This window comes from Muscardinus avellanarius (assembly GCF_963383645.1).
Source record: "Muscardinus avellanarius genome assembly, chromosome: 3".
NCBI classification, from domain to species: Eukaryota; Metazoa; Chordata; class Mammalia; order Rodentia; family Gliridae; genus Muscardinus; species Muscardinus avellanarius.
In genome coordinates this window covers 36052090-36065438 of record NC_137788.1, presented here as the reverse complement: position 1 = coordinate 36065438, position 13349 = coordinate 36052090, and the positions used below count along the sequence as shown (strand labels likewise).

Genomic DNA, 13349 nt, shown 5'->3' with positions numbered 1-13349 from the left:
CACCTTTCCAGACCAGGCCCCGCCGCTGGCCCTACTCAGCCTGGCTGAAGACTGATGGCTCCTGGATCCCTCAACCTCCATCCTCTTTGCCAGCTCAGGGTAGCTCTCCAGGTACTGAGTAAGCCAGTCTCCTTTTTGGTCGCCTGCTCAATCTCATGATTTGTTTTTTTCTTTAATAGCCCTTGCCTGTTCAAGCCTCCTCAAGCGCACATCACTAAGCTGTCCAGGGTAACCTCCAATTCGCACTGCAGCTATGCACCCACCTGCACCCCCTTCTGGGGGACTGAACTCCCGACTCCTCCCGGCCTGGGGCCCCTGACGACGCCCCTTGACAGCAGGAAGAAGCTAGAGGGTCCAATCGTCATCCATTATCCCTACCATCAAAAGGCCGGAATGTTAAGTTGGGTCCTGCACTCATGTGACTTTGTGTCACATGACCTCTGCAGGGCAAGGGAGGGGCTGAAACCCCCGCGAGAATTGGGCATTCCCGCGAGTAAACCCTCATCTCGCGAGATGCATGCCTTTAAAAGGAGAGCCCGCGTCCTCAAGCTTCGGACAGGCGCGCGGGCCCCACGGTGCCTCGCCCTGATCCCCGGGAGAGCCGTGCCATTAAAACTTTACATGCCATGTGTACCGGACCTCTCTCGTGTTTTTCACACTCCGCCGTATGCACATTATTTTTATTTTACTCGCATTTAATTTTTTATTTTACTTATCATTTGGTGCCGAACCGGGAGAACTCTTGGGTCCCTCCGCATTTTTTTTTTCCTTTTTTTTTTTTTTTTTTTTCTGTTTTCTCTTTTTATTTTTACTCTCTTTTTGAGCCCCGGACTCTCCGACCCGCCAGCAGCTGACTGCGAGGTCCCACACCAGCGCTCCGCTTGCAGGCGTTGCTCCCACCACTGCCGCCGCTGCCGCCCCGTGCCTGCGTGGACTACCTCCTGCACGGGCCAGGACCTCTGCCTGCCGCTTGGACCTCCTAAAACCGCCGTTCCCGCCTGCCCACGCCGCCGCCGCTGGAATGGGAACGCGCCGCCCGCGGACTGCGCCACGCCGTGCACCTATGTCTTCTCCACGCCTGGCGTTGCTTAGACCCGCCTGCCGGGGCCGCCTGCCTCCTCCATCTAGGCGGCCGCCACTCTGCTAAACAGCCCCCAGCCCGCCAAGTCCAGCCCGCGCTCCAGCTGGTTCCTCCACTCGGACTCGCGCCCTGGCGCCCTTCACCCTGTGCCTGCCCACCCCTGCTGCCTGGGCCTGGCCATTCCGGTAAGCAGCCACATGGAATTACTGGGGGGGGGGTCGCCAGCTTTGGCCCGCCATCTTGGACACGTGGAATCACTGGGGGGCCGCCATTTTGGCCCCACCATCTTTAACCCCTCCCACCTCATGGCCTCACTGGAGGCCTCGCCATCCTTAACCCCTCCCACCTCATGGCCTCACTGGAGGCCCCCATCCTTAACCCCTCCCACCTCATGGCCTCACTGGAGGCCTCGCCATCCTTAACCCCTCCCACCTCATGGCCTCACTGGAGGCCCCCATCCTTAACCCCTCCCACCTCATGGCCTCACTGGAGGCCTCGCCATCCTTAACCCCTCCCACCTCATGGCCTCACTGGAGGCCTCGCCATCCTTAACCCCTCCCACCTCATGGCCTCACTGGAGGCCTCTCCATCCTTAACCCCTCCCACCTCATGGCCTCACTGGAGGCCTCGCCATCTTTAACCCTTCCCACCTCATGGCCTCACTGGAGGCCTCGCCATCTTTAACCCCTCCCACCTCATGGCCTCACTGGAGGCCTCACAATCTTTAATCCCTCCCACTTTCCACTCCTAACCAATCCTAGGAGTCGGCGGCCATCTTTCTGGCCCGAGCCAGGCAGCTTGGCACTTGCTCTGCCTGCCAACTGCCTGCGCGGGCCAGGACCTCTGCCTGCTGCTTGTACCTCCTAAAGCACCGTTCCAGCTTGGTTCTCCGGTCACCGCCGGGACCTCTGGCCGGTTTGCCCCACCCGCCCCGAGCCAGGCTCACTGGCGGTGCTCCTCGGGGCCCAGCCTCAACGTCTGGCGTGTGCCTGGAAGCCATTTTGTCTCCACGCCGCGGGCCCGGCAAGCCATGCTGCCTGCGCACCCCCACTGATCCCACCTGCGCCAGCCGCCAGTGACGTCCACACCAGCCACCGGCATCCACGCGCCCCAGCTCCACCACGCTCCCAGCAGCTTCTCAGCGCTTCTGTCGCAGCCAGCGCTGGCTGGCAACACTTCACTCCGGTAAACTGCCTCCTTCCCTTGGTTAGCGGGTTCCGGACTTGGGTCTTCCGGTCCACTGGGACCTAAAAATCCAAGCGCTTGGTGACCCATTGTCCCCCGGTCCACTGGGACCACGCTGCGGATGACCAGGTCATCCTCCGGTTTTGAGAAGGAATGAAGACGTTCTTCCCTATCTCTTAACCTCTGTTTCCGAACGATTGAGCAGGGAAATCGGGGACGCCCATTTCCTGTTCTTCGTTTCCGCCCGCGAACCAATTATGGGGAGTCGAACCTTTATACTAGCAGATGCCCTGAGAGCCTGTCTGCCTTGATACGAGTTGGGAAATAGGTTGCGGTGGCCCAGGAATAGTTAGGAACTTTTATAAGCGGTCTGGTATCCTTCCAAATGCTCTCCCCCATCAGCTTCCATTTATTTTCCCGCCAGCTGCCATTTTGTGATGGCGCGTAGTCACTGCCTGGTGATGTCACAGTCGCCATCTTGGCCCGCGCCAGACTGCAATTTTGCTGGGCGGCCCGCGTGGGCGCGCCCTAGGTGCTGTGGGAAACGCCGGGGCTGGGGCGACACCCTCTGCCCGTGGGGAGTCTGCATTGCCATTCTTGCCGGACACCAGCCCCGGGACGCGCTCTTTGTGAGTATAGGTCCGTCACAGCTGACAGAACCTTAACATAGCATCTAAGTTTTAATTCCAGAGAGAAACAGGTGGAAATGGAGCATACACTCCGACTTTGCCAAAAAGCAGATCCCTGGTAGCTGCCCTTTGGCTGGCGGTGGCGGCTCAGCCCCCTGGAGCGCCACCTACGTGTGGAGGACTGCAACAACAACTACCTCCAGGAGCCTGCCTCAAGTGGGGCAAAGCCACGCCTACCAATCAGACTGCTCGGCGTGTGGCCAGAAGGGCCACTGGAACAGTGCCCTTGGAAAAGGTTGAGCCCCAGGTGCCTCAACACAGGGGGAGCACCTTTCCAGACCAGGCCCCGCCGCTGGCCCTACTCAGCCTGGCTGAAGACTGATGGCTCCTGGATCCCTCAACCTCCATCCTCTTTGCCAGCTCAGGGTAGCTCTCCAGGTACTGAGTAAGCCAGTCTCCTTTTTGGTCGCCTGCTCAATCTCATGATTTGTTTTTTTCTTTAATAGCCCTTGCCTGTTCAAGCCTCCTCAAGCGCACATCACTAAGCTGTCCAGGGTAACCTCCAATTCGCACTGCAGCTATGCACCCACCTGCACCCCCTTCTGGGGGACTGAACTCCCGACTCCTCCCGGCCTGGGGCCCCTGACGACGCCCCTTGACAGCAGGAAGAAGCTAGAGGGTCCAATCGTCATCCATTATCCCTACCATCAAAAGGCCGGAATGTTAAGTTGGGTCCTGCACTCATGTGACTTTGTGTCACATGACCTCTGCAGGGCAAGGGAGGGGCTGAAACCCCCGCGAGAATTGGGCATTCCCGCGAGTAAACCCTCATCTCGCGAGATGCATGCCTTTAAAAGGAGAGCCCGCGTCCTCAAGCTTCGGACAGGCGCGCGGGCCCCACAGTGCCTCGCCCTGATCCCCGGGAGAGCCGTGCCATTAAAACTTTACATGCCATGTGTACCGGACCTCTCTCGTGTTTTTCACACTCCGCCGTATGCACATTATTTTTATTTTACTCGCATTTAATTTTTTATTTTACTTATCACTTAGGTGTGATAATAGCATTGTCATTATGTAAGACAATCTTTTTAGGAAATATTTAAGAGTGAATGTCATGGTTTCTACAACTTGCTTTTAATGGGTCCCACAAAAAAAGGAACAATAAACAAATATGGCAAACTATTAACAATTGGTGACTCTGATCCACCACGCCCAGGCTGGGGGCAGAGGACACGCGGGTGTCTGGGGCCTTATTCATTTTTTTATTATTTATTTTTTCATTGGTTTGAAATTTTTCAAAGTAAAAAGTTCCCCAGATATCTTAAAACACAAGAAACTAGTCTAACAAGAAAGAGAGGCAGACAGACAGACAGAGACAGAGAAACAGAGAGACAGAGATTTAAATTCTGATATATCAGATGTGTAAAGAAAAATTGCATCAAGATTAGCAACTGGAAGTCATTAAGTCAGAAATGAGGTTTTAAAAGGTAGCAGGGCAGCGGCGTGGTGGCGCACGCTTGTAATCCCAGCATTCGGGAGGCTGAAACCTGGAGGATCGCAGTTCACGGACAGCCTCAGCTACTTAGTGAGGCCCTCTGCAACTCAGTGAGACCCGGTTTCAAAATAAAGAATCAAAAATAGGGCAGGGGGTGTAGCTCTGAGGTCAAATGCCCCTGGGTTCCATCCCCAGACCAGCAAATTAAAAAAAAAAAAAAAAGGTAGCAGGGCTTCACCTGCTTTCAGAAGCTTATTCAGGATTGTTTAAAAAAATTCTAATTAATTGCAAACATCTAACAATCAGGAGAGCCGTGTGTGGTGGCTCACACTTGTAATCCCAGGATTTGAGAGGCTGAGACTGGAGGATCACAGTTCACAGACAGCCTCAGCTACTTAGTGAAGCCCTCTGCAACTCAGATCCTTTCAAAATAAAAATAAAAAATAGGGCTGGGGTGTAGTATGGAGGTAGAATGCCCCTGGGTTCCACCCCCAGTACCGCAAATAATAATAATAATAATAATAATAATAATAATAATAAATAGGAGAGCTGAGCATAGTGGCTTGTATAACCCCAGTACTTGAAAGACTGAAACAGGAAGATTGCAGGTTCAAGGACAACCTCAGCAAAAAAAGAGACTCTTACTAACCTAGTAATAAAATAGGGCTAGGGGTGTAGCTCAAAGATAAAATTTCATTCGGGCGCGGTGGCATACACTTGTAATCCGCGCTTGGAAGGCAAAGACAGGAGGATCGCGCAGGTTCGAAACCAGCCTCGCTGGCTTAGGAGACCCTGTTTCCAAATAAAAATATATTTTAAAAAAATAGGTCTGGGAGTGTAGCCCGGAGGTAGAAGGGTTTCCAGGAACCCCAATACCACACACACACACAAAGATAGAATTTCACTGGGTTCAATCTCCAGTGCCACAAAAGAGACAGAGAGAGAGAATATGAATGAAGAGGGCTGGGGCACAGCTCTTTTGGCCTCTCTCACTTTTGAGTGACCTGGATTCTCCCTTGAATGTGCATTTTTTGTAAAAAAAAAAAAAAGTCCAGATGATGTGGTAAGCAATAAATAAATAGGTAGAAAGGAGATAGACAGGTACAGACAGGAAAAGTAAAATATAACCTTATATAAGAACCTGGTGCTAAAGTGTCTCAGCCTTTACTCCCCAAACCAGTTCTCTACCCCAGGCCTGTCTCTCCCAAATTCCTGGGAAATCTGTGGGTCCTAGAGTTAACTGAAAGAAACCACAAGTGCCCTGTGCATTGTTAACAAGACAGATATGATATCTTGGGAAGCCTATAATTTAGGACATTCTCCAGCTTATCTGTCAATCAGATAATGAAGAGCTCCATGAGCCTGAGGACAGAAGGCTGACCAGACCACCAGGACCGCCTGGAGACTACAGGGCTGAGGCCGTCCTCCCTAAAGCTGACCAGACCACCAGACCACCAGGAACTGGCTCCAGGACCACGGGGCTGAGGTCACACTCACCTAGCCCAGCCCTTGCAAAAAGTCCCCATAAGAAAAAGCCCTGAAATCCCCAAAAAGTCTCCCTCCTTCTTGAGATGGCCCTTTAACATATATTTCCTACCTTCCTAAATAAAACTCTATGTCTCTGACTGTCAAATGCTGAAATTCTTTTCCATCATGTTAGCCAAGGACTCTGCTGATCCTGAGTTCCTGAGTGGAGGAGCAGACCCATTGAGGAGGTAGAAGGAAATAGGCAGATAGGGAAGAGACCTTAGTAGAAAAAGCTAATTTCCTGAGTTTTCTGAGGGGCAACGAATATCTGAAATTCCAAAGGCTCAGAGATAAGAAGGACCAGAGCTTCACAAAGCCATCAATTTACTAATCAACAAACCCAGGAGCAAGTATGGCACTCCTGAAAGGAGATTCTTCAAGGACTTGCAAATACCCTATGCAAATCCTGAGAGCTGCTTCCCAGAATTTCCAAAGACACCCTAACCAAAAGAGGACTTGCAACCGGTCAGGCAAAGGCCCTAGTCTGCCAGCAAATGGGGGTCTTTCCCTCTCAGGACCTTCTCCCCTTTTGGGGAGCTGTTCTCTCTCTTGCAGGTCGTGTTAGCCCTGAGAGAAGGCAAAGTGAAACTGAGGGCACGTGGCTCAGGATACTCTTGGGTAGTGACCTGAAGGCCTCTGCTGGACATCGAGGCTGACCAGGGCCCCTAGGGGTGACCTGAACCTCTTTTCTGGCAGATCGCGTGGACTCTGGGAGAAAGCAGTCTGCAACTGAAGGCAATTTGGCTTGGGCTACTCTCAAGTATTGTCCTGAAGGCAGCTGCTGGACCCCAAGAGTTCCGACCGCCCCTCTGTGGTGTTCAGCCACCTTTCCCCATTCCCTGCTGCTTCCAATAAACCTTTTACTCCCCTTCCTGCCGTCTGCGGGTGTCATTCTTTGCTCACCATAGACAAGAACCCTGTAAGGAAACACCAAGTTTCTTCTCAAGAAACTCCATTTCATCTATGATGAAACTCCAGGTTTCTTCTCAAGAAACCCCCCGTTTCATCTTGGGGGCTCAGAAGAAACCCCCGTTTCACCGTCACCTCCAACAAGGAGATTTCACAAAGGAAAATGCCCTGACTTCTATGGTCTCCTGAAAACTTAGGGGATCTAGAAGCATCGGGCCTGCTTTACTACATGGAACCAACCAGCCTGGAGTGAGCACAGATAGGTCACTCCCGCTCTGGCCTGGCCGGTTGTTCTCATTACTGTTGGGGCTGAATTCTGTGAGTATTTGGACTTGATCTGTGCTTTTAAACAGCAAATATTCAGCCAGATGTGGTGGTGCACTCTTGCAATTGGGAGGCTGAAATAGGAGGATCACAGGTTCATGGCCAGCCTCAGCAAACTAGTGAGGCCCTCTGCAACTTAGTGAGACCCTGTCTCAAAATAAAATATAAAATAGAGTTGGGAGTGTATATCAGAGGTAGAATTTCCCTGGGTTTCATCCCCAGTGCCCCCCAAAATAGCAAATATTTACTAAACACAACCTACTACTATGCAATTAACTACTGTATACACAAACTAACAAACTTTCTCATGAGAGAAAGGAAAGATATTCCCCCAAAGGAAAAAAAAAAAAAAAAAAAAAAGAAAAGGAAAGAAAATTTTTTCAACTTCTAGGGAAGCTATTCCTGAGGATTTATTTCTTTGCTATAACAATTTTAACTCTGTTTTGCTGCTCCTACCATAAGAAGGATATCAGAAAATATCTCCTTTTTGTAAGGTTTTAGAAAGTTCTGGATTCTGAGAAAAACTGCTCTCTGGGGCCTAACATAGAATGAAGCCCCCAGGTCAGGAATTGAGATCAAGATAAACCTTGCCAAATTCATGATAAAGTAAATAAGAAAAGAAGAGGCAATGTCTCACTCATTCTGAAACCACAAAGAGAAAGACAAAAAAAAAAAAAAAAAAAAAATTACGGGGCACCCAAGAGAGGGAAAACAGTATGAAAAATAACACGGGTTCTAATGCACAGGCATTGGGAGCCCGGAAACTGGACCTGGAAGTTCCCGTGTGAAAAGAAGACCTAGTTTAGAGCATCACAAGCTCAACTATTAGGAAAATCAGCACAGTCCACGGCCCAGAACGAGAAAGTCCTCGTGAACTCTTAACCAACAATAAAACAGTTCAGAGGGCTCTGCTAATTTCCGGAGGCACCCTTTCAGAAAAGACCCTTACTATATGAAGTATAAAAGGAGGAGCGAGAGCCGGGCGTGGTGGCGCACGCTTGTGATCCCCGCACTTGGGAGGCTGAGACAGGAGGATCGCACGGGTTCGAAGCCAGCCTCAGCTACTTAGTGAGGCTCTCAGCAACTCAGCGAGACCCTGTTTCCAAATAAAATATAAAAAAGGTCTGGGAATATAGCCCCGAGGTAGAAAGCCTCTGGGTTCCACCCCAGTACCACCAAAAAAAAAAAAAAAAAAAAAGGAAGGAGGAGTATTTAACATTAACAAGAAGGTGAAAATGACTAAAAATTTTACATTGTTTAATTTATTTAAAGAGCAATTATAAGAAATTATAAGATTATACAGAAGAATATTTACATGCCTCTGGGTGTGGTGGCACACATACACACTTGTAATTCTAGTACTTGGGAGCCTCAGGAATTTAGCAAGACCCTGTTTTAAAATTTAAAAAAGAGCCAGGTGTGGTGACGCAGGCTTGTAATCCCCGCGCTTGGGAGGATGAGACAGGAAGATCGCACAGGTTCAAAGCCAGCCTCAGCTACTGAGTGAGGCTCTCAGCAACTTAGTGAGACCCTGTTTCTAAATAAAGTATAAAATAAGTCTGGGAGTATATCCTGGAGGTAGAAAAACCCCTGGGTTCCACCCTCAGTACCACACAAAAAAAAAAAGTTAAAAAAGGGCTGGGATATAACTCAGAATTTGTAGAATGCCTCTGAGCTCAATCCCCAGTACCAAACCAAATCAAATAGATGAATCACCATAGTTAAGTCATTTATTTGAAAAAAATTACTTCTTTTTTTTTTGGTGGTGGTACTAGGGATGGAACCTAGGGGCTTTCTACCCCCAGACTATACTCCCAGACCTATTTTATATTTGGAAACAGGGTCTGACTAAGTCACTGAGAGCCTCACTCAGTAGCTGAGGCTGGCTTCGAACCTGTGCGACCCTCCTGTCTCAGCCTCCCAAGCGCTGGGATTACAAGAGTGCACCACCACGCCTGGCTCCGAAAGATTACTTTGGAAATTACATCTTTATATACAGCACACAGTAATTTTGTTTAGACTTAGCTGTTTAGCAGAATGCTCTATTTCTCTAGAGCGTTGTTTCTCTAAGCAAATGGAATACTTACGGCAATAAACAAGGAAGCCTTCTGTATCGTTGGGCTCAAGGCACTCTGATGACATCTGGTGGCCCTTAAAATGCAAGCTACAGACCTAACATGCTCCACATCTCAGGGTATTTTTTTTTTTTTTTTTTTTTTTTTTTTTTTTTTTGCCTAAAGATAGACACTAGCTTTACAATCTCGGGAAACTCAATTATTAATTAAAGATAGAAACTTGAAAGCCGAACTTACCAACGACTTCAGAAAACACTTCAAGGGAAAAAAATCAACTATGGTTTGCTGCTGCTTGCTTTGTACCTTCCCAAGCCTTAGCCAGGAAACACGGCTAAGCGTTCATCCACGAAAGACCTGATTATTCCTGGACATCTTCTGGGGGAAGAGGGTGTAAGGAATCAGAGAAACCTGGCTGCAGTGGGCTTTATACATCCAAGAAGCTCTGGAGCTAGAAAGACCGAGGTTTGATTCCTAGAATCGTGACCGCTCACCAACCAGGTGACCCAAAGCAGATGTCTGACCTCCGGTTCATATTCTTGTCTGTAAGCTCTGAATAGCACCTACATGGCAAGGTTGTTGTAGGAAAATGTAAATAATCTAGCCCAGAGCTTGGAGATGATCCCCCATCACCTCCACAGCAGGTACAATCGAACTTCACCACGGGCTCCCGGGAGACATTCCCCCTAAACCTCCTTGGTGCTCAGATGTGGCTAAAAGTGTTGGGACCCTGACCCCCAGGTGGCAGTCAGCTCCCCTCCAACATGAGGCCAGACAGTCATGGAGAGGGGTTCCAGGAAGTATCCCAGAAGAGAGAAGGGAGCCTTAATTCAGCCCTTGCAGGCTCTAGACATATGTCACAGAGAAGAATTCCAGGACATGTCAGAAAGAGGCACAGACTTGCAGTAAATCAGCAAAGATTTACTCAGGAAAGCAAGGGGTGCACAAAGGGAAGGGGCATAGACTGGCTCGAGAGGAAGCGATGCTTTGCATTGCTCAAGTTCTACTTTTAAAGGAAACTTCGCAAATGGTGGGTGGGCACAAGGGGTGTGTGTCTGGTAAACTAAATCCATGTGTGAGTGTGTATGTGTGTGTGTACGTGTGTGTGCGTGTGTGTGCATGTGCGTGTGTGTGTGTGTGTGTGTGTGCGTGTGGGGGGGGCACTGGGTATTGAACCCAGTTGTGCTCTGCCTCCAAGGTACAGCCGAGCCTATTTATTTATTTATTTATTTATTGTTTTTTATATAGAATCTCACTAGGTAGATGAGAGTCTTGTCAAGTTTCTAAGGCTGACCTCAAACCTGCAGTTCTCCTGTCTCAGCCTCCCAAGTCCTGGGATTACAGGTCTTCGCCACCATGCCCAGCTTGAACTGGATTCCTTTGTTCAGAGAGTTCAAGTCGAATTAGGATCTTTAGTTTCAGGGTGTCAAGTTAACCTTTAGAATATGCTCATATCATGAGCCTCACAACACATTTCCCTTGGTTTGGTTTGGTTTGGTATGTTTTTTGGTTACTGGAGATGAAACTCTGGGACCTTCTGCCTCAAGGCCACATCCCCAAATATTTTTTTATTAGGAAACAGAGTCTTGCTAAGTTGCTGTGAGCCTCACTGAGTTGCTGAGTTCCTGAGGCTGGCTTTGAACCTACGATCTGTCTCTCTCAGCCTTCCAAGTTCTGGTATTAGCGGCATGAACCACAATTCCTGGCCTTCTCTCCCTTGGTTTTATTTAACTGATCTAAAACTACATTGTGTAGCCGGGCGTGGTGGCGCATACTTGTAATCCTAGCATTTGGGAGGCAGAGACAGGAGGATGGCAGTTCGCAGACAGTCTCAGCTACTACTTAGTGAGGCCCTTTGCAACTCAGTGAAACCCTGTTTCAAAATAAAGAGTAAAAAATAGGGCTGGGGGTATAGCTTGGAGGTAAAATGCCCAGTACAGCCAAAGAAAGAGAGAAAGAAAGAAAGAAAGAAAGAGAAAGAGAAAAGAGAGAAAGAAAGAAAGAAAAGGATGGATGAATGGATACATACATACATACATACATACATACATACATGCATGCATTGTGTAAGCCAGTAGTGTATGTGGGCCTTAGTCAACTGGACTCCATTATCTAAGATATTGGACCTTTCAAGAATTCAGGCTTGGATGCGCTCCTCGCGTTCCCTCAGCACCCACGCTCCAGTACAACTGAGCAACAAGCAGGGAGACATTAGTTCCTAAAGGACTTCAGGGGAACAAATGACACCAGCCCTGAACTACCTGCCCCTGGACGTTATCTAGGAAAGGGGGGAAATGCTGATCCACTAATGCTTGTTGTTTTGAATTTCTGTTGCTTTTAGGAAAATTCCTTTTACCTGATCCACCCAACCAAAGGCAGCTCCCACCTGGTGGCTTAGCCCGGGGGCGGGGGGGGGGGTGCTTTCAGCAGGGAGAGTGGCCAGACCCTCAGAGGAAAGATGAAGGAACCGAGCCAGGTCGCTTTACTTTTTTTCCAAATTCACCAGCTTAGCCATGAGGAAGCAAGAGAAGACAGGACATTTTCTCTTTTAAAGTTTCTCCACAGCCAGGCGTGGTGGCGCATGCTTGTAATCCCAGCACTTGGGAGGCTGAGACAGGAGGATCACACAGGTTCAAAGCCAGCCTCAGCTACTTAGTGAGGCTCTCAGCAACTTAGTGAGACCCTGTTTCCAAATAAAATACAAACAAAAAAAAAAAGTCTGGGAGTATAGCCCAGAGGTAGGAAAGCCCCTGGGTTCTACCCCCAGTACCACAAAAAAGAAAAGAAGAGAAGAGAAGAGAAAAGAAATAGTGCTTGTCCTTTTATAGTTAACTTTTTTGTACTGGGAATTGAATCCAGGGGCACTCTACCTCTTAGCTATCCCCCATCCCTAATTTATTTCATTTTATTTTGAAGAAGGGTCTTGCTAAGCTGCTGAGACTGGCCTCCAACCTGCAATCTTCTGGTCTTAGCCTCCCAAGTACTGGAAGTACTGGGAGTGTGCCACCGTTCCTGGCCATAGTTAACTTTTACTTTACGTAATTTCTAATAGAATAAAGCAAATTAGTAAACAACTGTGGAAAAAAGATTAACAGCAGCAATCAACCCCCAGCACAGAAAAAAAAAAAATGCTCATATAGTTTGACCTGTCTTAAGTATGGAACAGCTTTGTACACACAACTTTTCCATTATTTTGAATGAATGACTGTGAAAAGTTATCTGCACAAAGATGTCCCGTGCCCAGTTCATCACACGAAAAGCTGGAAGCCAGCGGGCGTAACCACGAGGAAACATCTCCTCCACCAGAGCAACTTCCCCAGATCCCACGTGGGCCAAACCTGGCGTCCTTGCCCCGATACCCTCCCTCCCAAAGACGCTCTCTGCATCTTCTCTTCGCCTTTCCGCGTGTACCTTAAATTCCACTCCTCCACAGCTCCTTTCCACACTGGCATCTTCCTTTGGGAACAGCAGTTCTAGGCTGACTCCCTTCAGGGACCAGTTGGCGGCTATGAAAGTCTCAGCTGCCTGAGAAACTCAATGAGAGCAAGCATCCCCCCTGCAGGGGCCTGCCAGGACCCTGATCACCTCACCAATTCCAAGCAGCCATGCTGGACCACCATGCTGAGAAGGCTGCCTCACTCAAGGACGTGAGTAGTCCTTGAAACTCAAGACCCCCTACTGAGACACCTGTGCCAGAGGGCAAGAAATTTCACAAAAATTAAGTTGCCTACCACTTTATTTTGGCTTCCAGGAGTCTCTAGTACGCTGAAAAATATCCCTGCCGTGGTGGCACATGCCTGTAATCCCTGTACTCGGGAGGCTGAGATGGGAGGATGGCAGCTTTAAGGCCGCCTCGGCAACTGAGTAAGACTGCTTCAAAATTAAAAACAAAATAGGACTGGGGGATATAGCTTGGAGGTAGAATGCCTCTGGGTTCAATCTCCAGTCTCATCCTCCCCAAAATTTTATTTATATATATATATATATATATATAATTTTTGTATAAATAATTTTGTATATATATGTATGTACATACATACACACACACAAACACACACACACACACACACACACACACACACACACACACACACTCCCTCCAGCTAGGTGTGCTGGTGTACATCTGT

The 13349-nt window shown here is 48.8% G+C and overlaps 1 protein-coding gene across 1 annotated transcript in view; it reads left to right on the top strand.

Annotated features, from left to right (window-relative positions):
- The window catches only part of LOC308260061 (L-amino-acid oxidase BmooLAAO-I-like), a gene marked incomplete at both ends in the record, with an annotated part of 57935 nt that overhangs the window by 18616 nt on the left and 25970 nt on the right, over nt 1-13349 (top strand). The window contains one exon of the mRNA XM_080691395.1: nt 12656-12720. Coding sequence (XP_080547521.1) covers nt 12656-12720 — 65 coding nt within the window. The remainder of the gene's footprint in view (nt 1-12655; nt 12721-13349) is intronic.